This window comes from Sebastes fasciatus, chromosome 20 (assembly GCF_043250625.1).
Source record: "Sebastes fasciatus isolate fSebFas1 chromosome 20, fSebFas1.pri, whole genome shotgun sequence".
In the NCBI taxonomy this organism is placed as follows: Eukaryota; Metazoa; Chordata; class Actinopteri; order Perciformes; family Sebastidae; genus Sebastes; species Sebastes fasciatus.
This window is the reverse complement of record NC_133814.1, coordinates 19,610,390-19,635,396: the sequence shown is the minus strand read 5'-3', so window position 1 is coordinate 19,635,396 and position 25,007 is coordinate 19,610,390. Positions and strand designations below refer to the sequence as shown.

Sequence of the window (25,007 nt, the reverse complement as noted above, 5' to 3'; positions counted from 1 at the left end):
TTCAAATATTTTATATAAACTTGGGTTATTTTATTTATACAGTACAGTATCATATTCACATAATAATTCGAGACACATACATGCAGACTGATATGGGTACACACGCACTCAAGCACACATTCAAATTTCAAACATACACGCTCACAAACATAGAAACTGTTCCTCAACCAGAGAAACTGACTCTTTAGAAAGAGTAGAGATAGTATTTGTCCTTCTGAAATGTCCTTGAGCTGTGGGACTGTTCGTGAGCATCGATGTTGACCTTTGACCTCCCCACAAAAGCTGTAAAATGTAATGTTGATATTCACAAATTGGTAGAATAGCCCACCCCCACAAGCCTTCACTGACATTCCCTTCCTTACTGTCACTTGTACATACATCAGTGTGTGTGTGTTTATACGATCTGTGGCTGTTTGGAGCAGCGGGGCCAGAGAGGGCGCAGGCTGAGGATGAAGAGGATGAAGAGCAGCAGTGCGATGATGGTGACTATGGAGACGTAGCCGGCGTGGGGCAGAGGGGGTTTGTCAGGAGCCTCAGCTGGAATCATATTGGTCAGATTCAACATGTAGCCCAGCGTCCAGCCTGCGTCACTGCCTTTTATCTGGACACAAACACAGGAAGAGGGAAATCTATCACTGTCATTTATTGATATACTGCAGGCCAGTACAGCTTGGAGGTATTCATGCTGTACTTTTAATGTGGCTTACACACTTCTACTTATATAAATATTGATGTTTTTGCTTAAGTGGTTATAAGTACATGGCGTTCTGCTTGGGACACAGAAGCGGGCTTAACATGTTTGTTTTTAATACAAGACATATTTTTCTTAAAAGAAAAAGTCCTATACAGTACATCAAAACTTAGTAATATTACAAATTTAGTAATATTACAAAACAATAGCATATACAAAACAAAAAGGAGCTTGAATAATTGCCTGATTTAAAAAAAAGAAAAATAATTTATTATATTATATTTTTAAAAATGCATTTTCAAATTAATTTTGAAATTCCATTATTTATTTAGGTATTTATTAATTTATTGTTTTACGTTTTTAATTTTTTTGACATACAATAGCATGGATTTTTTTCATTAAATATTTAAAAAATACGACACAATGACTTTTTTCACTAAATTTTTTGACATACTATATTTTGACTTTTTTTCATGAAATATTTTGACTTACAATATTTTGACATACAATACATAATTTAATGTATCAGATGAGCTAATTTCCTGTTTGGTTGCATTTTGGCATGCAGTCCTACATTGTGATTTCCTTCTTTATTGACCAAGTAGTGAAAGTAAAAACTCCTGTTAGGGGCTGAATTTGTTTTGGTGATATTTTACCCTGATGGTGTTACCATTTTTGGGGGGTTTTAGAAGGTAATATTGTCTTGCTGACATTATTTCCTTGTAATATTGGCCTCATGATAATGCTGAAGGATGAGTAGTCCTAATCATAATTTATCTTCAAATGGTATTTAAACCTATGGAAATATTTTACTCCAAACATTTAAAGGTATGATATGCAGGAATTTCCAAAAAAGCAATGTATAGACTGATAGAAAAATAATTCCTCTCAATCATCACTTATGACCCACTAGAAGTAAACAGTGGTGTCTGTTTCTGCAGACACTAGAAGTAAACAGTCGTGCCTGTTTCTGCAGAAACTCTGCCCTCTGCCAGTATTTTCTCTCTTCTTATTATTTTGCTTTACTTGGGACGCTGCTGGACTTCAGCCAACAGCCCTTTGGCCCCACATGTGGGTGTGCAGCCGGGCCCGGTCGTCAAATACCGCAGCTTTGTCACTCTTGACGTCTAATACCGAGGCACAAGTCCTCCTTTAGCTCTGTCAGATATAAAACAGCTGTATTTGACGGATGAGAATGGGTTCGTTGCATCGCTGTGAGTTTCCCCTGTTCCTCTCTCACTCTCCTCTGCTGTGTGCTGCCATCCGTGTGTCAGTTTGACCGAGGCACACACATCGGCTGCTTTTATTAAAAATCCGGCAACTTGGCACCTTCCCACAGGGTTGCGCAGAGGTGTGCGGAGTTAACTGTGTATATTTTTGCTTTACAATGTAACCGCCGTAAAATAATCAGAAAATTGCCTTTTATTTCTCTGATTCTCTGCTTCTCTGATTGTCACTAAAGCCGCTCCCTCTCTTCATTCACTCTATAGCTCGCTCAACCATCGCTGTTCTCTCTCTCTCTCTCTCTCTCTCTCGGCTCATTGAGCCGTGGAGGAGGGGCCAACTTTGCAGTGTGTCTTTGTGTTTACAAGCACCATCTGAAAAATTTAACATATTATACCTGTAAACAGAGTTAATGTTAAAGCTTTACTTTTCTTTATACCATCATTAAATCGAACATCTCCTGGTCATTGCTAGCTTTAAGGGAGGGGAAAGGGCTTGGCTTGCAGTTAGAACATATGTACACCTATGATCCACTATTATCAAGATACTATTGGTAGGGGTTGGTTGTGGCTTTGCAGGTAGAACTGGTCATCCATTAATCGTACAGATCTGCTGTTAATTTTTAAGCCGGGGACATTTGTACGGGGGGATTAGTTCTCTCAAACAGCAGAGCCTTTTCTGCCAATTGTAACTGTATTACCATTTACTATAACGGTCAATTCCTTGACATAAGTGTCTCCGACTGAACTAAAGAAATGCGTATCAGGTGTCTTATTATTGGATGACGTTGTCTAGAAAGGTTGCTGTGTTTTTTTTAGTTTTTTTTTTTTTAGACTGAGCCAGTCCTTGATTGAGCAATCCAGTATAATCTTTTTAGCCATGAGTAATGCTATTAAAATCAATGTTTTAAAGTGGAATATGAAGGGCTGAGTGGTTGGACAAAGAGTAATGTCAAGGCTGATGGTCTGGGACAGCCAAACCTGATCCTGAGTCTAACCTTAAATCCATAAAAAACAAGTCTTAACTTAACAGCTAGGAAGGTCTACAGCTCAAATAGGTCCTCACAAAGATAGAAGTACAAGGGCACACTTGTGCACACACACACACACACACACACACACACACACACACACACACACACACACACACAGGGAGTTAATGCTCTGAGGTGTGTTAGACAGGAAAGGAGTGGTTTGTGATCTACTGACCTTTTTAATGAATTTTATGTCGTTGTAGCTCTGTGAGGTAAAGTTGTATCCTTCTGTCAGCAGGGTGACGATGTACGTGCCCGAGAAACAGTACTCAGCCAGATACTTCCTATTTGCCTTTGGATACATGTCCTGTAGCTGTTAAAGCAGTTAAAATACAGTGATATCATTTAGTATAATAAAGTATAGATGACACAGGAAAGCAGATAAATATGGCAATTGTTTTGTGTGTGTAACTGATGCATAAATATGTCCTGACCTCATTCCAAGGGGTATCGCAGTAGCTTTTTAGCTTTTCCTTCACCGCTTCCAGATGGATGGATGGATCAGTCAGATTGAGGAAGTTCATCACAAAGAAGTAAGCAGAGAAAGCCTGCAATTAGAGAGAGGAAGAGATGAGGCAAAAGGAAATTCAATTTTCCTGGTATCTTGAGCAAATGAAGTAATCAGTTTATAATCTTTTTTTTTTTGGCCTCACTGACTCAGACGTTATTTGTCTTTGGTTTGCAAGTAGCTTCGAGGCTAAGATGTACTGTATGCAAAATTCAACAGCAACATCCCTTTCCAGAAACCTGTTACTCTGGATAGTTCTCTGCCAACAGTTTTTTATTTGAAATATTTCTTTGGTAGAAAGTAGTCCCAAGGAGATTTGTCCATACAGTGAGGTCTGGATTATTCAGAGTAACTCAGAAACACTGGCTGTATTCGAAACCACTACTACATACTACTGACGAATGCAGTATACAGTACATAGTGCATACTGCCTTCCTCAGTTGTATGCACTATGAAATGGATAAAGCGATGTATTTTAACCAGGCTTTAGCCTTTTAAACAAGCTCTTAAAGCACTGGACAAAAAAACAAACTCCTACCACTATTGCAATATTATCGAAATATACAACTTCGATTTTTTTTTTGTGACCAATGTTTGTTTACTTTATAAGATACTGCATGGTTTAGCTCCACCACTCTCAATTTATTCCAACAGCTCATGGCGAAATAAGACAAACCGTATCATCAACGACGAGAGACGATAAATATAAAACATTGCTCAACAAAATTTACTCAAACTGCTTTTTCAGTTACAGCAACAAAACAGTGGAATTACATCCCTACAGATATTAGAGTAATGTCAAAAAGGGTCATGTTGTTTCAGCAGGAATCTCTGCGCCCCGTCAGAGGCAGCTCTTTCCCTCGCCTCTTCCCTCGCCACTCTGCTGCTGTGTAGTGGGTCTGTGAGCGTCACTGGCCGGCTCTCCAGCGAGCTACGCCCGCAGGCGATTGTGGAGCTTTTCAGCCTCACAAAGGCAGATAATCACAGGTTACCGTTAAATTTAAAATGGACATTTACGTAAAAAACGTGCTGTTGGTTTCTGTTGTAGTGACCATAGCCTGTAGCGGTCAAGCACTTTGCATTGTGGGATACAGTAGGCGAGGTAGACTGGTCTGATGTATACTGGAGATTTTTTCCGAATCAGTATGACATCCCGGTATTTTTGACATACTGTAGATTTTGCTTTTGTTCGCATACTGCATACTACATGCTACATGCTCCATTTTGGCCAAATCAGTACGTACTAGTATAGTATGCGGTTTTGAATACAGCCACTGTTTGTGGAAAGTTGAAGTTCAAGATGCTACGTGCAACACAAAGAAAATGCAATTCACCTTCATTATATTGAGGTGGTGACAGGAATCTCAGACATACATGGAATAAAGCCAAAAAGTAGTAGATACCACTAGATATAAGTGAGAAAATGTATATTTCATTCGTAATGATAACTGCGTTACATTACCCCAAATGGCCCCTGCAAACGTGGCTGGAAGACCCCATTGAAAGAGCATTGGCTGTATTGGCAGTAAGTAAAGTTGAAGACCCTTCTTATGGTTTCCTGGCATTGTGAGAAGTTTCCTGTCCCAATGTGAGTGTATTTTTTAGGATGTCCTTCGGGTTTCAAGGGTGACACGCAGGGGCTATCATAGAGTTCGGAGAACTCCTTATCCACACTATAGCCAGGGTTGAAACAAGGATCCAATACTTTTGCTGGACCATCCTATGAGAGAGAGCAAGAGAGAGAGAGAGAGGTGTAAGAGACACAGAGAGGAAGCTAATTACATTTAAAGGCAGCATCATTGCACATTTCAGCATATCATGTCTCTCTTAAAGTTTATTAAATCTCAAATGATCTCAGATTAGATTAGATTTGAATAGACCATTAACGTCAATAGAGAAAAAAACAGAAATTTACTTTTGCCTGGTGTGCCACCGCCAGGCGTTGTGCTTGGTCTTTCCCGTAACACAGGAAGCTGTTTGTGTACAGGTTATAGTCATTTCCATAGAGTCGGAAAGTCACGGCGTTGCTGGGTGACTCTGAACCGTCGAAAATATCAGATACAAAGCTAATCTGAGTGGAGGCCCCGCCAAGGTCAAGGGCGCCTGTGGTTGCCAAGCCCTGCAGCAGAGACAGAAAGGACATTGAAGTCAGTGCACAGCAGGAGCACACTGACTGATGCACACAAAGCACGTTTAATAGTGGACAAACTTGTATGGACATGTATGCGGAGACATGCGCGTAAGGACCAGGGCGCAACCTCCGGCTCTGAAAAGTGAAACCAATGCGGAAGCCCATAAACTTGCATTCTTTCTAATAGCCAGCAGGGGGCGACTCCTCTGGTTGCAAAAAGAAGTCTGATTGTATAGAAGTCTATGAGAAAATGAGCCTACTTCTCACTCGATTTATTACCTCAGTAAACATTGTAAACATGAGTTTATGGTCTCAATCACTAGTTTCAAGTCTTCTTCAATACAGCATGATGTTCATTTAGTAAATTGTGGTCCCATTTAGAGTCAAATAGACCATAAAGCAGGGTACTTTGTGATTGACAGGTCGCTACCACGGCGTTGTCCGGTCTGGGAGTTGTCTGCGTTTTCGTCTTACAACTTTAACCCTTTCACAGTATGTTTTCAGTTCATGAGAGTTAATTATAACCTTTGCCTAAAAATGTCTTATTCAGCATTCGGTTGTTCTTAGCTTCACCCTTTCGTGCCACTTCTGGTTGCAAAAAAGTTGGCGACGGCCAAAAACCAGGATGGCGACGACCAAAATGCCAAACTCGAGGCTTCAAAACAGCAGTCCACAAACCAATGGGTGACGTCACGGTGACTACGTCCACTTCTTATATACAGTCTATGGTACAGACCTGGCTGAGGCGGTCATCCAAGTAGTTGACCGTGACCCAGCCAAAGGCGCCCTCCTCCCCGCCGGTGAGTAGTCTCGCTCCCTGAAAGGAAAAGGGGGACTTTTGCAGGGTGTCCTCCACGGCCTGAAAGACCTTATTCGATGCCAGGCTGTCCACCATACTGCACACACACAACACATTCATTAGATTGATTCAAATCCATAATTCAAATCAATATGGCAGCCCATAAATAATAGACTGTATCATATATAATGTATTTGACAGTAAAATATTGGCTCCTCTGGCAGTAAAGTTCATGTGGAGATAAATCACAAAACAGTTGTGTGGAAAAGACTACAGATAGAAGAGCTTCGACTGCCAGCGCCAACACAATTACAGAGTTAAGCCTTGGGATACACCTCTGTGTCAGCATGCATGCAGTGTTTATTTCTGTAGATGCATGTTTTCAAAATCAGAAATGTTTTATGTATCCCCGGGGGAAATTGAAATGTTTTATGTCTGATTATGGGGATGTGTGTGCACACGTGTGCCGTACTTCAGCAGTCTCATTCCAGCAGTAGCCCCCAGATAAAGAGGGGTCTCGTGATGTCTTTTATCGGGCACCCACTGCTTGGCCTGCTGCATGCATTCTCTCAGAGACTCCCCTGCCTTCTGTGGATCATTCGCATAGCTGGAGATACCTGGACCTGCGGGTTGAGCAAAATTTCAAGAGGAGGGTGAAGTCATTTAGCCTAAATTTTGCAACTATGGAGAAAAAAAGCTCAGTGAAGACGTTATCAAGGTGTCGGCTTCCTGTAAGCATGCTTGATGTACCCTCCCTCAGGCAAGTATTTAATTAAATTGCTCTATTTGAGTTCCTCAGTTGGCAAATTTACAGCCAGGTGTATCCCTCATCAAATATCCAGCGTAAATGTACGCATCCTCCCTTCTTGTGTTAACCTCTCAGGTAATGCAGCTGGGTTAAAGGATAGGCCAGGTGTTACTCTACGTTTGTCTGACTGTTCACAAAGACCGAAACCAGCAATGCTTTCGTTCATCTCACAGTGCTTTCTGACTTCCGTACCCTGTCTTAAACCTTTTAAAAACAGCTAAAAATATATATTATTTTATTTAAAAAAAGGCTCAGTAAAACAGCTGGGTACTGTAGTTTTTAAGAAAAACCTTTCTCAGAGAAGCGTGTCGATCCTATTGTCTGGGAATCTGCCGTCTGGTGCCTATATGAAAGCGCTCTACTCTGATAACCAGTGTAAATTACATGAGAGGAAGGGAGGCTAGCACACACTGACAGCGCTTTGATAGAAAGCAGCAGTTAAATCAACTTACAGAGGAGAAGCTCACAGTGGGAGTCTGTTTGACACACCTTTTTATTATATGGTGTGTGTTCAAAAGTGCTTTAATAATTCAGCAAGATTTGGTTGCATAATAAGGTTGCCTTGAGGCGGAGGCACTTTGGATTTTCATGTTAGTTCCAGGACATAATGTACCTTGACTTTTACATATTCATCTATACATGCATACAACACAGGCACTGTAGGTAACACTATCTATGAATTGTTATGTGATAACTAATGGCTTTAATATTAATGATTAACCCTCTGAGACCCACAATAGACCCATTTTTGTCCTTTTAGGGGGCGATAGCAGGTCAACGGTAGATGGCACATAAAAGTGGTGTCTTTCATCTGAAAGCTGGGAATCTGAAGATTAATTCGAGATGCAGCTCAGCACTATGTGTCAAGTTGTTCTAGTCATGAATCAGAAATAAACATTAATTAAAGTATATGATGGCCACTCCCATGCTTATTTATGTCTCATAAAATGTTGCAGCAATTCTTGTGTTGATTTGTTACACAGGTTTGGTGCTAAATTTAACCACTTCAAAAGTGATAAAAATGATCAATATTCCCTCCAAAATACCACATTAAGACATAAAGACCTCGAAGAACACCATAGAAAAAGCCATGCTGTGATTGTGTAAAATCATTTGACATTTGGAGATTTCTGCATTTTTCGGCGACTGGATGGTACACTTCGAACACTTCTGTTCTGGAAACTGCTCAGAAAAAAACCCTTATTGTCAATCTAGCTAGGAAGGCCATCCATCCACTGAATGCTCTAGGTCTCTAGTTTGTGGCTGTAACGTTTCATGAGGCTGTGATTATCCCAGAGGTCACCACAGGTCATTGTATACAGTGAGGTCAAATTTAAAAAAAGTGGTCTCACTACAATGAAATGGCTACTTTAGGGACTAACATCATCACACATGAATACAATTGGGCTCAGTGGATCCACAAGAGTTTAGTTCATCATGAAGGACCACCCAATGCATCTGGACCAAAATCTATTTATTAAGAACTCATTAACATTTACAACTACAGACTTGATGACGTATTAGAAAGTTAAACCCAATTTTTATTAGGCTTATCACAAAATGAGTAAGTCATTAGTAGAGCGTCATTGGGTTTCTCTTTCACTTTATAATAAGCATTCAGACATGCAGCCATAAATGTAAGTGAATCATTAATAAAGGGTTCCTGCAATATGATAATCCATCAAGTGTGGAGTTGTAAATGTTAATGAGTTTTTAATAAATAGTTTTTGGCTGCAAATGCCTTTCACAGAAGGTAAGCTAAAACGATAAGCTGATTAACCAAATCCATTATTTACAACTTATTTACCCATTATAAAGTGTTACAAATTGGTATCAACAACTTTTACACTATTTTCAAAGTTAAAGCTAAAGTTTTTTGTTCTAGTGCTGCATAATTAGTGCTCTAAGTGAAGTATATAAAAATGTTCATATAAGCTTATGATTACACTTTTTAAATATTTGCATTCATATGCATTAGTGGTCGCACTCGTGAATGTGAGGGGACAAGTGTGTGTATGTGACGGCATTGTGCAGCACATACCTTTGACTGTGCAGCAATGCGTCTGCTCAACTCTTCCAGTGTTGTTATCCTTCTCAGCTGGCCACTGATAGATATACAGAGATGTGTGGGAGGAGCCAGCGTCCATCACAATCCCATACTTGAGTGGAGACAGGAGGAGGAATTCGAGATCAGTTAACTCTGGACGACTTCCATCCAGACACACAGTTTAAAGCTTCAGTAGGCAGAAAGTTTCATTGGGCAAAAAATCCATAATAACCTTTCAGCATATTGTAATTCAAGTGTTCTGAGAGAAAACTAGACTTCTACACCTCCTCATGGCTCTGTATTCAGGCTTTAGAAAATCGATCCATTGACGGGAAATTTGGCCAATCACAGGTCATTTCAGAGAGAGAGCGTTTCGTATTGGCTGTGCTCCGGCTGGTGGGCGGTGCTTGGTATTTCCTCAACAGATCTCAATCATTTTACAGCTAAACAGTACATTACGAGATGTTTCTGAAAACATTTGAGGTGAGAAATAGGCATTACAGTAACAGAATATTGATTAATATTTGATCAGCGCTGACTAGTTTGACCGTTTGATCGGAGTTTGTGAGTGATTGACAGCTGCTCAGAGACGGCAAGGCTCCAGCTCGGCTCTGATTGGTTGTTTTCCTCCGGTCTGTGAAATCTTGCAGATGCCATAAGGGGCACCGGAGGAAACTAAGGCACATGACTTTTTTCAGATTACCTGTCTCATGCACTACTGTCAGGATATAAAAAAATAATAAATGTTTTATAAAAAATACGTTTTTTTTAATCATATTTGCTCCATTTCTACCCACTGCAGCTTTAAACCGAATGATTGTATTGCCCACAGAACTATATCAGCAATATGTTTATATGTTCAAACAGAAAAATATCAGTTTAGTGCTGAAACTATAGTAAAACACTGTAATTAATAATAGCTGTGAGACTATTACTTGGCCTGCATTTGTGACAAAAAGGAATGGTGATTTGATATTATCAACATGCACTGGCCTTATTTGGTAGTGGATTTCTAGAACCAGTAGCACAGGTTGAGGTCATATTGTCAAGAGACCATATTTGGCTTGTGGATTTTGGACAGAGATCCCACTGTAATGCAGTGGGCTCCCACACAGACAACACTTTAGTAGTCTCCTCTACCATACCTTGTACTTTTGATGGACGGGCTTGTTCTGCAAAACTGCTACCGTCACCAAGGCAACAATCGCTATGACACCAATCACAGTGATGATGATGGTCACAGGCTTTTGCCAGGGGTTCTTCCCTTTCATCTCTGAGAGCGGGGGCGGAAAGACAGACAGACAGACAGGAAGGAGAAGCGAGAGGGGTAGAAAGGGGAAGATGGGGACACATTGCAAAAGAGGAATGGTGTATTAGCCAATCTTGCATCCAGATGTTGATTGATGTCACAGCATGTGTGTGTCTTTGTATGTGTGAGCAAGAGTCTGCCCGAGGGTTTGTCTTTTAATTGTGTTGTTTTGTAACCAAGGGCTACAGATGGATTTCTGAAGTGGTATGTCTGAAGTCATGCCAAGCTGTTCTAGGGGGTTGTTATTTCAGCCGCAGCACGTTTCGTAAGGGTATTCCACCAAAGTCCTTAAGTAATGCTGAAAGATCAACAAGATTTCCCATTTAGAAAATGATTAAAAGGAAAACCAGTTATACAAAACATGAGGATACAATCAAAACAGGATGACCTATTGTGATTGAAGCTATAGCAATGAGTCACAGTTAGCCATCCATAATTAATCATTTCCACATCCTGTTTTAGGTATTATTTTAATCCTGAATATATTTGATCGCTGCGTCTAATGCTGCTTTGTTTGGTTCTCATTCCTTCCTAAGCACTCATTGAGTTTCCACTGTTTACTAATGGGATTTGAAACACACACACACATACACACAGATGGTATTGTAGATTATATGCGCTTATATATTCACAGTTTAGAAAGGGACAAAAAAAGGGTGTAACAGGCTGTCTGTATTCACAAGGCTACTGTGATGGAAAAGAGTGATAAACATGATACAAACCTGAATTGTAAAGTACACACACTTGCGCACACATGGTTGTTTGCCAGCTTACTTACCCTGGTAATTACGATGGTAAGTAAACTGGCAGACACTATGTAGGTGCACATGACAGCTGGCAAAGTACACACATTGTAGAAAGCGGCCCGACTAGAGTACACTACACATTTCATGAGGACATTGAAGCTTTTCTGCCGTGCTGCATCAGCAGGACGCGCAGCAGTGATAAACCTGACCTTTGTCTACTGTGTGAAAACACACCAAACTGAAACTTAAAGCACTAATAAAGCAGTAGCGAACAGACAGCGAAAGAGAGTACTTACCTCTGTTGTCTACTTCAATGAACTTACCACTGACAGGGGAGCGAGAGAGGCAGAGAGAGAAAGAGAGCAAGAGGGAGAGAGGGAGGGGTGAGAGGAAAAGAGAAAAGGAAATATGGGGAGGAGAGAATGAACAGAGGGAGGTAGCGGAGTGATAAGATGAGGAGAGGTTTTTCCGTTGTGGCCGGTCAGAGGATTAGAATAGAGCTGTGTGTGTTTGTGTTTTTCTGGTGGAGCGCCTCTGAAGCACCGAGTTTGGCATTTCCTCCCCAAGCCGGGGCAGCAAAGCTGGTCACTATGGAGACACAGCTAAAGTGCGTTTGTGCGTGTGTTCGCTGCACTCTTGTGTGCATGTGAACCCTCTTTATAAGGGACTCTCTCTCTCTCTCTCTCTTTCTGTGAACTAATGAGAGTCACTCGCCCCAGCACTACTCTCTCTGTCCATTCTGTGGGATGTGTAGAAGGGAGGGGAAGTGGGGACTCCCTTGTTTAGCTGTTTTTATTACTGGCAGGCTGTGATGTCATCTCTGTGACGGATTGGAATCCCCTGCTTTTCTCTGGAGGCCTTGTGTGTGTGAGTGTGTGTGTGTGTGTGTGTCTATATGTGTGTGTGTGAAGAATAGGGGTTGCTGGTGAGCTGGTGTGTGCAGACCCAAAACATGACTTGCCTGCAAATTTGTTGATCCATTCACAGATCCATTCTGTTATTTCCCACTCTTGCCGCACACATCCAGATACACGAACACACTTGTTTAAACATGTGAATGACTGTCAAATTAGCTGACTTATCATTCCCTCACCTTCCTGTCTTTGAGAGACCTGAATGACTCAAAGCCTCCTACATTAAGGAAACACAGACGCGCACGCAGCCACCACAAAGTATCCTGTAATTGTTTGACCGTGTCATTTCACTGAGCAAACAACCAAAGTTCACAGCTGATATAACTTTTTAAAACATTACCCTGGGGCTGTCTAAACCAGGTATACAGTCTGCTAGTTGTTTAACCAGTTCACTGTCTATTCTGTAAATGAGCATGGTTTTGTCACCCAGCTGAAATCTTCTATCTTTAATGGAAATTACAGTCAGACTGATCACTGAGCTGATTTATTAAAATGAACAAATTAAAATGTAATATTACCGCAATAAAAGTAACAATAAAACATGTAAAGCACCACCACAGATTAAAATACAAGCAAAAACTGGAAGTATGAAAGGAGAGAGAGACCTCTCCAAATAGGGCTGCACGATTATGGCCAAAATGTTAATCACGATTATGTTGATCAATATTGAGATCAGGATTATTTATTGATTGTAGTGACAAAATATTTGTATTGCCCATCTGCTCTACAGTATATATCTCTTCTACTCTGGACTGCAGCTGCAACATCCAGGAACATTTTTCAAAGGCTATCGCTGTAGGGTACGCATGCAGTGGCATGACGGCTCCCCAAAATTGAAGCCAGTTGGTGGCTTAGCTCAGGAAGCACTTGATTTAGATATTTAGCAGTTTGCAGATATTTAGAGTTTTCTATGAGCGGAGCATTTTAAACGTCAGTATCGCAGTCGATCATGTTCATTTAATAGTGGGAAGCTAAAATCATGATTGCAATTAATATTCAATTAATTGTCTATCCCCTATCTCCAAATGCATGTGACTGGTCTTTAATGGTTTTAGACACAAATGTGACCCTCCACATGACTGACCCTCTGACACTTGGAATACAGCCATAGACCTAGAAAAATTCAAAAACTTGTAATGCCAGTCTTAAACTATGTTCACACTACAAGCGACAAAAGCTATATTGTTGTGGAGTTGCCGATGAACTGTTGCTCAAGTGCTTGTAGAAGTGGTCATGTTGTTAAATAGCACTGAGAACTGGCATTTTTATGCCTCTGCGCCAGCGACAGCCGTGGCCGGAGGCAATATGTTTTCGGGTTGTCCATTCTCGTGAATCTCAGGAATGTCTGGAGGGAATCTCTTCAAATTTGGCACAAATGTCCACTTGGACTTCAAGGATGAACTGATTAGATTTTGGAGATCAAAGGTCATGGTATCTGTGACCTCACGGCCCTCCCATTCTCGGAAACGCGATATGATATCTCAGGAATGCCTGTTGGGAATTTCTTCAGATTCTCAGATCTTTCAAACGTCCTCTTGGACGTCAAGGATGAACTGATTAGGTTTTGGAGATTACATTTCCAGTCATGGATTTAAACTGCAACTTGACTGGTTTGCAGAGGCATTTTTTAGATGGAACAGGGTGAAACAAAAACATACGATTGGTTGTTGCTTAACCACGTCATTGGAGCTCTGAAAAAAGTTGAGACCAGCTCAACTTTATTTTGTAGTGCGTCATGCAGCGACAAGTTTCAGTTTGTAGCTTCATATCACTGGCTTCCCTTGAAAATGCCTTTTAGCCTGTTGCTGTGTTGCTCGTAGCGTAAACACGGCATTAAATCTCTTTAATGGATTTTGGTTGGCAGCTTGTCTTCAGATAACGGAACCAAATCTGGGCAAAGCTGAGGAAGTTTGGGTGGAGCTGTGTAAAGATAGAAAGAGACAACTAATACTAGTTCAAATTCTTTCAAATTCAGCGAGGAATGTTGCTTTCATTTGTCTTTAACAGTGCATGAGGAAAACATTCAGAATTCTTCATTCTTCATTGAAAATTCAATTCTAAAGATATTCACACGGACAGCTACTATATTGAAGTAAACACTGAAGTCAACCATCAAAGGCTCATAGAGTGCCAATCTTCGTGGAGGTCAAAACACCAGCTCTGACTGCATGACTGTCCGTGTTACATCATATAGTACTGGCACGAATGTTGCTTCCCTGGAATAATGTGATTCATCAAATCTTTCGTCGAAGGTTGAATGCAGCCACAATGAAGCAATAATGAAACCACATGTGAATGCCACATATGTTTACTTGTTTTACAACGTCATCACATGGCTTGATTTATATTGTCATTACTACAGCTGTTCATCTAGAGTGTGAGAGAACAGCTGCATTGTGTCTGCGGGTGAAGTAAACAACCAGCCTCGGCATTAACGAACGACTCCATTAATGAAAGCTGGCGCCCATTAGAAAACCCCGGCTTTATTCTATAGAGCAAGTCAAAATCTGTGAGGGAAATGATTACAGTGGAGCTGTGAAGGTGCCTGAACCTCGCCCTTCCTCTCAGTCAAGTTTGAGAGGTGTTTAGCAAGAGATGAAACGTTCAGTTCCAGTCAAATTCTTTCCTTAATTCACTTCCAGATTAAAGTATGGAAAGATAAATGATGTGAAACCACTCACTGATGTGGATGCTGGCAGCGACACATACAAACACATGGTCACAAACACGTTGAGGCAGAAAACAGGGCTTATCTGAGAGTCAAATTAGTTGAATGAGATCACTGATCAACTTCCTTAGAACATCAACACTGACTGGAACGTGGCTTGTTGGCAACACAAACACACAGAATTGTATGTTTGTACTGGTGAAGAATTTGATTGACTTAATGCATTCCTTAATTACCACAACTACATGCCCCAACCCTTGGCCTATCCCAAACCTCTGTGCAGGACTGTGCTGCCTACTGGCTGCCAACAGCTAACGTTAACTAGCTGTTTTTATTTATTATATGTTCGAAATAAAGTCTTTCATTCATTCATTCATTCATAGCTCTCGTCCTGCCGATTTCAACACAGGAGGTGCCATTGATTAACATTATGAGGCGTCAGGCTCTATTCAGTGAGTTTATGCAATGAGTTTTGGGCGAAGGTAAATTATAACGTTATCATGATGTGTTCAAATATAGTTTTTGGTGAGAAACTTGAATAAATCCAGTTGTTTGAAGGAGATGTTTTCACAGCAATATAAAATAGACAATAGAGAGGGAATTATGACCTGTTTAACTTCCTAACAAAAAACAGTATGCAAATGATAATAAAGGAGTGTATGTGGAAGTACATGGGATTTATTGTTTTATTTTTATTTTTTAACCGTGGTATCAATTGGTATAGAGAATCGTGGAATTTCACTGGTATTGGTATCAATGTTGTTTCATAACGGGGTAATCAAAGCACAGAACATCAAGTTTATTGTAGTTCAATATCAAATCCAATGGTGGGCGATGTTGTATAGTATTGTATATCTAATCAGTTTGAAAGTAATGGCAGTATACAAATTTAGAAAACGTTGAGCCTGACTCTGCAGCCATCTCAGCCATTGAATTTCAGCAACAGGATTCTTCGGGGGATAGCCTATTTTTTTCTGGTGGCACACAGTGATGCAGTGTGGATGAATGAAAAAAATAAAGACTTAATTTCGAGCGGTAACACGTCACTTGACATAATAAATGTAATAATATTACAGAAATCCTATTAGTTACACTAATTTCACTTTATTACTGCTAAAAGTAATTTATTACTGTAACGCTCAACACCTGTGAGGATCAACCAAAGTGTCCTCACTTTCCAAAACACATATAAGCATACGCGTTCGTACATGCAGTCTTGCACCACAGTTTTTCCATTGCAGACCCTTCTGTAAACACAAATGTAGTGTTACGGTGAAGCGAGGATGATTCAAACTACGACATGAGGAAAGACATTCCAGGGAACAGGACAGCGCAGAGAAATAGACGTGGAAAACATAACATCTGCTATCACTCAGTGTATCTCTTCAAGTCCTTTTTTACGACTTTGATGCAAACATTTGAAGGTTTTTAAGAGATTTTTAACAAGCTAAGTAAATATAAAAGCGTCAGTAGGTGCTTTAACTAACTTTTTCTTGTCAGGAAGCAGGAAGTTAAAAAAAAAAACACTGTGGAGGGAGACTCGAGATTTAACATTAACTTCTGTAGCCTGCAGTAGAAATGAGTGTTGTTTATATGAGCAGCATTCAGATCATGCACCCACCAAAGTAATATTCAACAACTGTTTTACATTCTTCTTTCCTCAAGATGACCGTTGACTACATTCATTACCTAATCCCTAAAATATGATTTAACCTCATTGACTACATAAGATTTAAGACCACACCAAATGACCTCATTTTGCAAAAAGAAGTCTAAAGTTCAAACTGTTTTTTATAAGTTTAAACAGCACAGGCCCTCACACACGCACCCATAAAGACCAAGATACACAGTTCAGATGTTTGCCTAATGTGCCATCCTCTCACACACACTATGGAGTTTATACTGGCAGTATGTTGAAGCTTTGTCAGGTCAGGAGGTACTGTGTGACGTAAGCGCCTCCACCCATGTTGATCCGAAACTACAGGCTCATAAATCTCCTGTGATAAAGAGATGCACCAGAGAAAGAGAGAGCGATAGGAGCGTGTTTTGAATCAGCTGATACTGAGCGGGTTGTTACTTTACACTCAGCGATGAGTCAAAGGGTGGCACAGTTGGGGATTGACTGTGGTTTCATAATGACAAGAAGACGATAATGTTCCTGTGAGGCAGATCTTAAATTAGTTGTGCTCTGATGGTTATAGTCACAGTCCTGTGTGGTGGACTCATGTACATGAACATTGTAGAGGTAATACATGTGTTACATAGGCGCTGTCACCACAACTAGCTTTTAAATCCTTGAAGTAAAATTAGCAATACCACAGTGAAAAAATACTTAATAACAAGGTAAAGTCTCGATATCGGCTGTAAAACGTTAAAAGTCTCCAAAGTTGAAATACTCATTGTTCCTCATCAGGATTTCCATACTTTAAGCACGGGTTATAGGCCTTTACACACAGGGGGACATGACGAGTAAATTACATGTGCAAATGACAAATGCAAATGTGAAATACTCTCCTGTGGATATTGTATGTCTAGGGCTTTTATTGTGAAAGGTAAGAAGTGAAGGAGTGGATCTGGTCTGTGCTGCCTTTGTCGAGGTTGAAAGGAGTAATAAAGTTTGATGTCTTGCAGTCATGTTGTTGTACACTATAGTGTTTTGAATATGTCCGTTCTGCACAGCGTGATTGGTCGGTGCCTTTATTTGCAGTGTGAAAGCTTAGAAAAATAAAAAAAAGTGACATTTTCTTTTCTTTTCTCCGCGTTATATTTATGTTTTGTATGAAAGTATTCATGAAAAAAACAACAGTTTGAAAAAAAAGTGTTGACGTGCAAATTAATCACACAAAAAAGAACCAGTGTGTAAAGACTTTGGAAGAAAAAGGATGAAAAGACAGGGCAACAAATTTAGAGATGGAATATTATATAGAAATGAGAAATGAGAATGAGAATTAAGAGGAAGCATCTCTACCCGCCACAGGGAAGTGGTCTGTCCTTACTGGTGATTAGCCCATCTTGACCTCGCCTACAGGACAGACGGACTATGGGCTGGTCTACCCTGACCTTCAGCAGAGCAAAAAATAGCTGTTGAAGTTTCATTCTAAAGGATCTTGCTGAACATCCCTATTATATTAGTGATATTCTATAAAGCAATGTTATACCTGAAACGGCAAAATAATTACAAACTACACCCGTTTGATAACTGTAGAGGAGCAAAACTGCAATACTTTCCTCTGAAAGGTTGTGGAGAAAAGTCTCAATAGAGAAATACTTTAGTAAATGTACCTCAGATTTGTACTTAATGTTTATTGAGTTGCTTACAGTAAATGCCCAAACCTGCAAGCATGCTCTAATGCACACAATCTATTTTTTACAATAAACGGAAGAAGCCAGCAATAATTTGAATCGAAAGCACTTAACAATGATGGATAGAAAGTGCAGACTGTATTTGATACGCTGAATTATTGTACTTAATTATGTACTTCCGAGTAAATGGGCCATAATATTTTCCTCCTTGGCTTAATACACATGCATATATACTCACAAAAATCCATTTAGTGCCTATTCTCCTCAAGCATTAACACATCCAGTGTTCCCACACACATCACACACCATTGTGCCTCTGAACACGGTGTCCTTGAGCTGTCACTGGGCTTCTTGCTTCAACTTTTTCCAATTAATCAGCAAAACTTTGGTTTGTCCTAAACGTTGGAGGAGACAACAACACTCAACAACGCTCTATAAATACACTCGTCCGGGCTGTTGTGAAACAGCGTCGTCTGCGTCTTCCAGTAATAAGGGAACCTCTGGCAGCGTCATATGATTTAGAAACGAGAGGAAGCATCTCTGCCCGGGATAGGGAAGTGGTCTGTCCTCACTGGTGCTTAGCCCATCTTGACCTCGCCTACAGGACAGACTGACTATGAGCTGGTCAACCCTGACCTTCAGCAAAGCAAAACATAGCTATTGCCGTTTCATTCTAAAGGATCTTGCTGAACATCCCTGGTTGGAGTGAAATAATAGCCACAAATTTCAGTTTATTGCCACAATGGTGACTTGATAAATTACTTCACTTATGTTCAGTGACTGATACCTTATCTACAAACATCTTGAACCCTATTAGGATATTGTGATATTAAAGGGGTAAGTCACTCAAATTACAAAAAAAACAAAAAACATTTTCTCACTTACTCTAGTGGTATCTAGCCTCGCAGGTGTACAGGTTTTGAGATATTTCTGCCTTCACAATTCCAGAGTAAATAGTAAACTTCAGCATATAATATCTACATGGTGGCAACCTCCGGTTCTGAAAAGTGAAGCCAATGCAGAAGTGCCTTAAACTTGCATTCTTTCTAACAGCCAGCAGGGGGCGACTCCTCTGGTTGCAAAAATAAGTCTGATTGTATAGAAGTCTATGAGAAAATGAGCCTACTTCTCACTTGATTTATTACATCAGTAAACATTGTAAACATGAGTTTATGGTCTCAATCGCTAGTTTCAAGTCTTCTTCAATACAGCATGATGTTCATTTAGTAAATTATGGTCCCATTTAGAGTCAAATAGACCATAAAGCAGGCTATGCGTTAGGGCGTGGCTACCTTGTGATTGACAGGTCGCTACCACGGCATTGTCCGGTCTGGGAGTTGTTTTCGTCTTAGAACTTTCACGTTCATGAAAATTATTTGTAACATTTTGGTCACCTGAAAATGTCTTGTTCATCATTCGGTTGTACTTCGCTCCACCCTCTCATGTCACTACTGGGAGCAATAAAACGAGATGGCGACAACCTAAATGCCGAACACAAGGCTTCAAAACCATAGCCCAAAAACCAGTGGGTGACATCACGGTGATTACATACACTTCTTATATACAGTCTATGCTTGGCATAGCCTACATTTTTTTTTGTAATTTGGTTGAACTGACCCTTGAATCTACATTGAGTGACAGGCATGTTATTTTGAAACTTGAGATAAGGCATCACTCACCAAACATGAGCAAATGTGACCTTTTGAATACATTTTTTGCATACCTAAATAATCTAAAACAAACCATATACTGTAGGTGCAAATGATATTGGGCTCAGTTGACATTAAAGGCTATTGTATAAAAAAACTAAATAAAACCCCCAAAGAAATCTCCATGTTTCTATGCTATTTCTGCTTCCACAACAATTAGTGGAGGTGAATGGAATTTCATTTAGCATCGAAAATGACTTCTAAAATATTTTGTAGTAAAAGGTATATCACCGTATCCGCACATTGTTTCTGGAAAGACACATTATTGATAACTTTTTAAAATGTACCAGTAGTTTAAAGCGAGAACCACAAATAAAATTCCATTCACCTGCATTGTACCTGAGCACATAAAGTCCAAACTATCTGCATTCATGTATAATTTTTTTTCTTTTGTAATTTGGGTGAACTGACCCTCTTAATCTATATGAGGAACCAGGTGTCTTATTGTGAAACTTCAGGTATCAGTCACCAGACTTATGCAAATGTGACCTTTGTATACAATTTTGAGATAGTTTCAACATCCTCGAATTCACGGGTGACGTTGGCAGTCTAAAACAAACAGGTGGAAATATTTGGCTCGCTTTGGGCTCGTCAACAAACAATAATTGGATCATACGTCAAAGATATTACCAAACTTTAACCAACCCTCATTAAATTAATCAGATAACGTTGCTCAATTAGCCTCAGTCACATGCACTCTGCCTGATAAACTACCATAAACCTCACATGATCTTGAGAGTGCCTCTGTAAGTGTGCCACTGTTTATCTTCAGAAACGCTATCACACGTACCCTAAACCTCTCACTGAATTCCTCATGCAAACACACACACACACACACACACACACACACACACACACGCACACAATCACCTGCTCATGCCGTCCATACGCACACCCCGGCACATGCTATGGAAAAGTCACACACCTGCCCCACACTGCTACACAGCTGCTACATGCAATAAAGCAAGTCACACAGTTGGAGGAGAACACACACTCACCTGATACTTAACATTTAGTATACCGACTTCTGGTACATCCTGCCACTGAGAACACTGGGTGATAAGCATTTCCTGTTCTTGTCTGTGTGTGTGTGCGTGCATGTGAGTGTATGTGTGCCAGTCATAGCAGTACACCTACCTCTTTGTGCAGGCATGGGTTCTTTCTCAGCAGCAACACAATGCTCTTTCTATTCTTTGCCCCTCTCTCTGTCTCCCCCTCTCTCTCTCACTCTTTCTCTCTTCCTCTCTGTGGTAACACAGCTCTCTGCTCAGTCTTAATGCTTTTCAGCACCTCCTTTCACATACACTCGCTTTATTAGGAGAAGCAGAGCTTCCCTCCTCCCTCCCTGCGTAGCCCACTCCCCTCCTTCCCAGGCGCCTTTAGCTTTGCCGTCTGTTTTACCCTTTCTCTTCCTCTCTCTCTCTCTCTCTCTCTACACCTTTGTCATTCTCTTTGCCGCTGTCACTCTTCCACTCAGTCTTTCCCCCACTTTCTGCATCTCCCTCTTAATCTGTCTCACTGCCTTTAACTCTCCCGCTCTCCTCCACTGGTGTCTTTTTCATCATTTTCCTTCTGCCTCTGCTTCTCTTTGTCATTGTCTTGTAAAAGTGGGTCAAACATGAAAGCAGTGTTAGATCTGGATGGGAGCTGGAGCTCAAGCTGGAGGGATATTGAAAGAAAAGGCGGCGGGTGAACTTAGTCTCCTGCTTAAATCCTTGATACCCGGCACCCTCGTTTTTATAGATGTTATCTTAACTCTGTTAAAAGAAATTGGCCTCTTAATGATTCCACTGAAGTCTATAACCTCAAATACAGAGCCTATAAAGTTAGCTCTAAGAGGCATTATGTAAGATCTCTTTCAGTTCAGGATGATAAAGAAACCTTGAGTCCAGGGCCATGGCATTGACACTGCTACCTGTTTGTTGTGTGTGTGCGCTTGTCACACACTTTTACCAAGGCTGAAATACAAAGCTCTGTCTGTTTTTGGTCCCATGGGGGGGTCCGATTCACATTCCCTCACCAGGCTGCACTTTAACCACAACAATAAACCACCATTCCTCAGCACTGATACTATGAGGAGAAATCTGCAACCATCAGCAGAAAACAGTTAATATATGGGTGTGATCAGTATGCATAATGTGTATAGCGCAATCAGTACAAGTGGTATCGGGGGGGATGTTTTGTTTTTATGATGGGACCGCAGACGGAGGTATTATTTTGCTTGGAGCTCTCCCAGTATTTTGTGCAGTGATAGAAGCAAAACACAAGATAATTATGACAGCACTAATCCTCACTTAATGATTTTCTAAATGACATGCCGAATATTTCCTTCAAGATGGCAATAATGTTCTATCGTTCAGCTTGAATCTGTAAACGCTCCATCAGTCTGTCACTAAATATGAAAATCATCATTAGTGATGGTAAATATCTATTTATTCAGTGCTGTGCACAGTGAGAGGGCATGGGGGGGGGGGTAACTGCCTCTGCTACTTATGCTCTGAATGCCAGAGTCTAAGTACCCCCACGTACCCTTCTAGTTGGTCCACGTGCCCCTCTGCTCGGTCCAAGTTGGGGCTGGGTGAGGATTTAATATGATGAATACATCGTCTTTCAATGGAATCGTATCATGGTGAAATCATATATCAACATAATGTGATACACAATTACGTCGTCTAAATTGATTTCTCAGAAAATCTGATGTGAAATATTTCGAGGGAATATCATTTGACTACTGCAGTTTTCTTTTTACATTACCACTCAGTTCAGTGCAGTTAACAAACAGTGTATGTATGGAAATATGTATTTTTTTCTTTATAATTTTGCACTAAAGTTCGTAATTAAATGAGCAAATCCTCAATACTTTTCATTTGTCAAGTATTTAACTCACACAGGAGTATACAAAAAAGAGGCTTTACCAGGTGGTTATAGTTTTATATATTTGGCTTAAAGGAATAGATTTGGGAAATATCACATCCTTGCTGAGAGTTAGATGAGAAGATTAATTTCACTCTCATATCTGTGCAGTTAATATAAAGGCTATGGCCAGTTTAGTTATCTTAGTTTAGCATACAGCTTAAGATGTTTTATCTCACATGTTTAATCTTTACAATTGTAAAAATGTCAAGTTGCATGTTATGGCTGGTTATGTGCCGGACTATTCCTTGACTGCCCGTAAAATGGCAGCTTGTCGTTTTTATACATCAGATTTTGTACAGATTAAACATGTGTGGGCTAGATTACAAGGCTTTTGTGACATTCGGAAAGTACCAGGGTACCTGTTTGTTAGCGGTTTCCTGTGTTAATGCTAAGCTTAGAAAAAAAGCGGCTGGTGTTAGTTTCATAATTACCACGGACATGAGTGGTATCAGTCTTCTCATCTCACATTTGACAGGAAAGCGAAAAAGTTTTTTTCAAAATATTAAACAATTCCTTTTAAGCGCCCCTTAGGTGGTGTGCAGAGATTCTCCATCTCAGATGTTTATGTATTTTTAAGTCTAAACTAATGAAGTTCGAACATTGTGACCATTCTTGACTGTCTATTAATACTCTACAACTCTATGCAGTATATCTATACAGTATATCTCAATAAGTACTGATTGCGCTTTGCAATTTAATATGCATCCCCTATGTTACGACAAATATCAAACAGAGACCTAATGCCATACACAGTACATGCATACTGGATGAAGTTATACTGTGAGGGTTCCACAGGATAGGTCGTGTTAAAAGCTACCGCAGTTGTGATGCTTTGACCACTTTGAATATAATCGTTACCTCTGAATTCCACATATGGTGTTATTCTCACAGATTAAACATCTCATCACAACTCGCACAGAAAAGAAAATTGATCAGTCCAATCCAAGTCACTTGACATTTACCACCTGGTCAACACTTCTGTTTTCATGATATTCACGATCAATCTCTTTATTGCCTAAAAACATTTTAACGGTTGGCACTCATTACAGAAAACCACACCCTTTCATCCTTAAATCAAGAAAAAGATAATCTAATATTTGATCAAGGAATAGCTTTGATGATGTATAAATTGACCTCTGGCAATGATACATCACTAATTCTATATTTACCTTATGTGACTCACCGTTTTTGTTCTTCAAATGCAAATACCAGAGGTTAACGGAGGTTTCCAGTAGCACTAGCAACATGTAATGTATTTTTGACAAATTTAGTCAAGGGGACATAATGTGACACATCTTAAAGGGATAGTTAGAGTATTTTGAAGTGGGGTTGTATGAGGTACTTATCCATAGTCAGTGTATTACCTACAGTAGATGACGGTCGGCACGCCCCCAGTTTGGAGAAACAGACAGGAGTACCAGCATGGAAGCAAAGTAATGTACTGCTGTGGACGGGGCCGGCAGCAAAACATATTTTCGCCACCTAAAAGAAAGGCTCACCTAAAAGAAATCAATATCAGTTTAAGTGTTTAGAATATTTTCACTGCTTTACCTTGCCGTCAGACAGCCCTTTCCAACAGGGAACTGAAGCCGTTGTATCCATCTATGCTCTCGCCAAAGCCACCAGACTCCATTGAAAAAAACACCAGTAATTTTACCTCTCAGAACTCGGGAGTTGCTAGTCTACCGCTGCCTCCATCGGTTAGTTTGTTTGGGCTATTGTGTGACTTTGGTGAATCCGAACTAACCAAAGTCACAAAATAGCACAAACTAACCAATCAAAGCAGCGGTAGACCAGCAACCCCCGTGTTCTGCGAGGTAAAATTACTGTTTTTTCCGACAGAGTCTGGTTACTTTGGCGAGAGCATAGATTAACGGCTTCAGTTCCATGTCGGAAACATAGACTGTAAGGTTTTCTCACAGTGAGGTAAACCGGCGAAAATATTCTAAATATAGCGTACAATTAAACTGACTATGGATAAGTACCTTCTACTACCCCACTACAAAACATCCAAACTATCCCTTTTAGTGTTCATGGCACATTCCTATAGCAACACTATAAAAGGTAACAGAACAGAAAAGGAAGTGTTATCTGAAATAACAAGAACTTGCTTAAGCTGTTCGAGCAGAAGTGTAAATGTCTCTATGAGGCGTTTCACAAGTTATCGTTTCCTCATTTTAAGAATTGCTTACTGATACAAC

At 40.2% G+C, this 25,007-nt stretch overlaps 1 protein-coding gene across 3 annotated transcripts; it reads right to left on the bottom strand.

Moving 5' to 3' along the window:
• Positions 1 to 8: 8 nt before the first annotated feature.
• Positions 9 to 21,187, bottom strand: entpd1 (ectonucleoside triphosphate diphosphohydrolase 1). Of its 3 annotated transcripts, none has more exons than XM_074619823.1 (10): positions 21,028 to 21,187; positions 10,387 to 10,514; positions 9,236 to 9,353; positions 6,859 to 7,009; positions 6,324 to 6,483; positions 5,372 to 5,575; positions 4,919 to 5,176; positions 3,383 to 3,496; positions 3,124 to 3,261; positions 9 to 601 (listed from the first exon to the last, which is right to left on the bottom strand). In XM_074619823.1, the coding sequence occupies exons 1-10, from the start codon at positions 21,041 to 21,043 to the stop codon at positions 395 to 397; spliced, it is 1,494 nt and encodes a 497-aa protein (XP_074475924.1). In that variant the 5' UTR covers positions 21,044 to 21,187; the 3' UTR covers positions 9 to 394. The 3 variants fall into 3 exon arrangements, with proteins under 3 accessions (XP_074475924.1, XP_074475926.1, XP_074475925.1); XM_074619825.1 differs by lacking the exon at positions 21,028 to 21,187 and adding an exon at positions 20,889 to 20,996; XM_074619824.1 differs by lacking the exon at positions 21,028 to 21,187 and adding an exon at positions 11,593 to 12,812.
• Between the last annotated feature and the right edge of the window lie 3,820 nt (positions 21,188 to 25,007).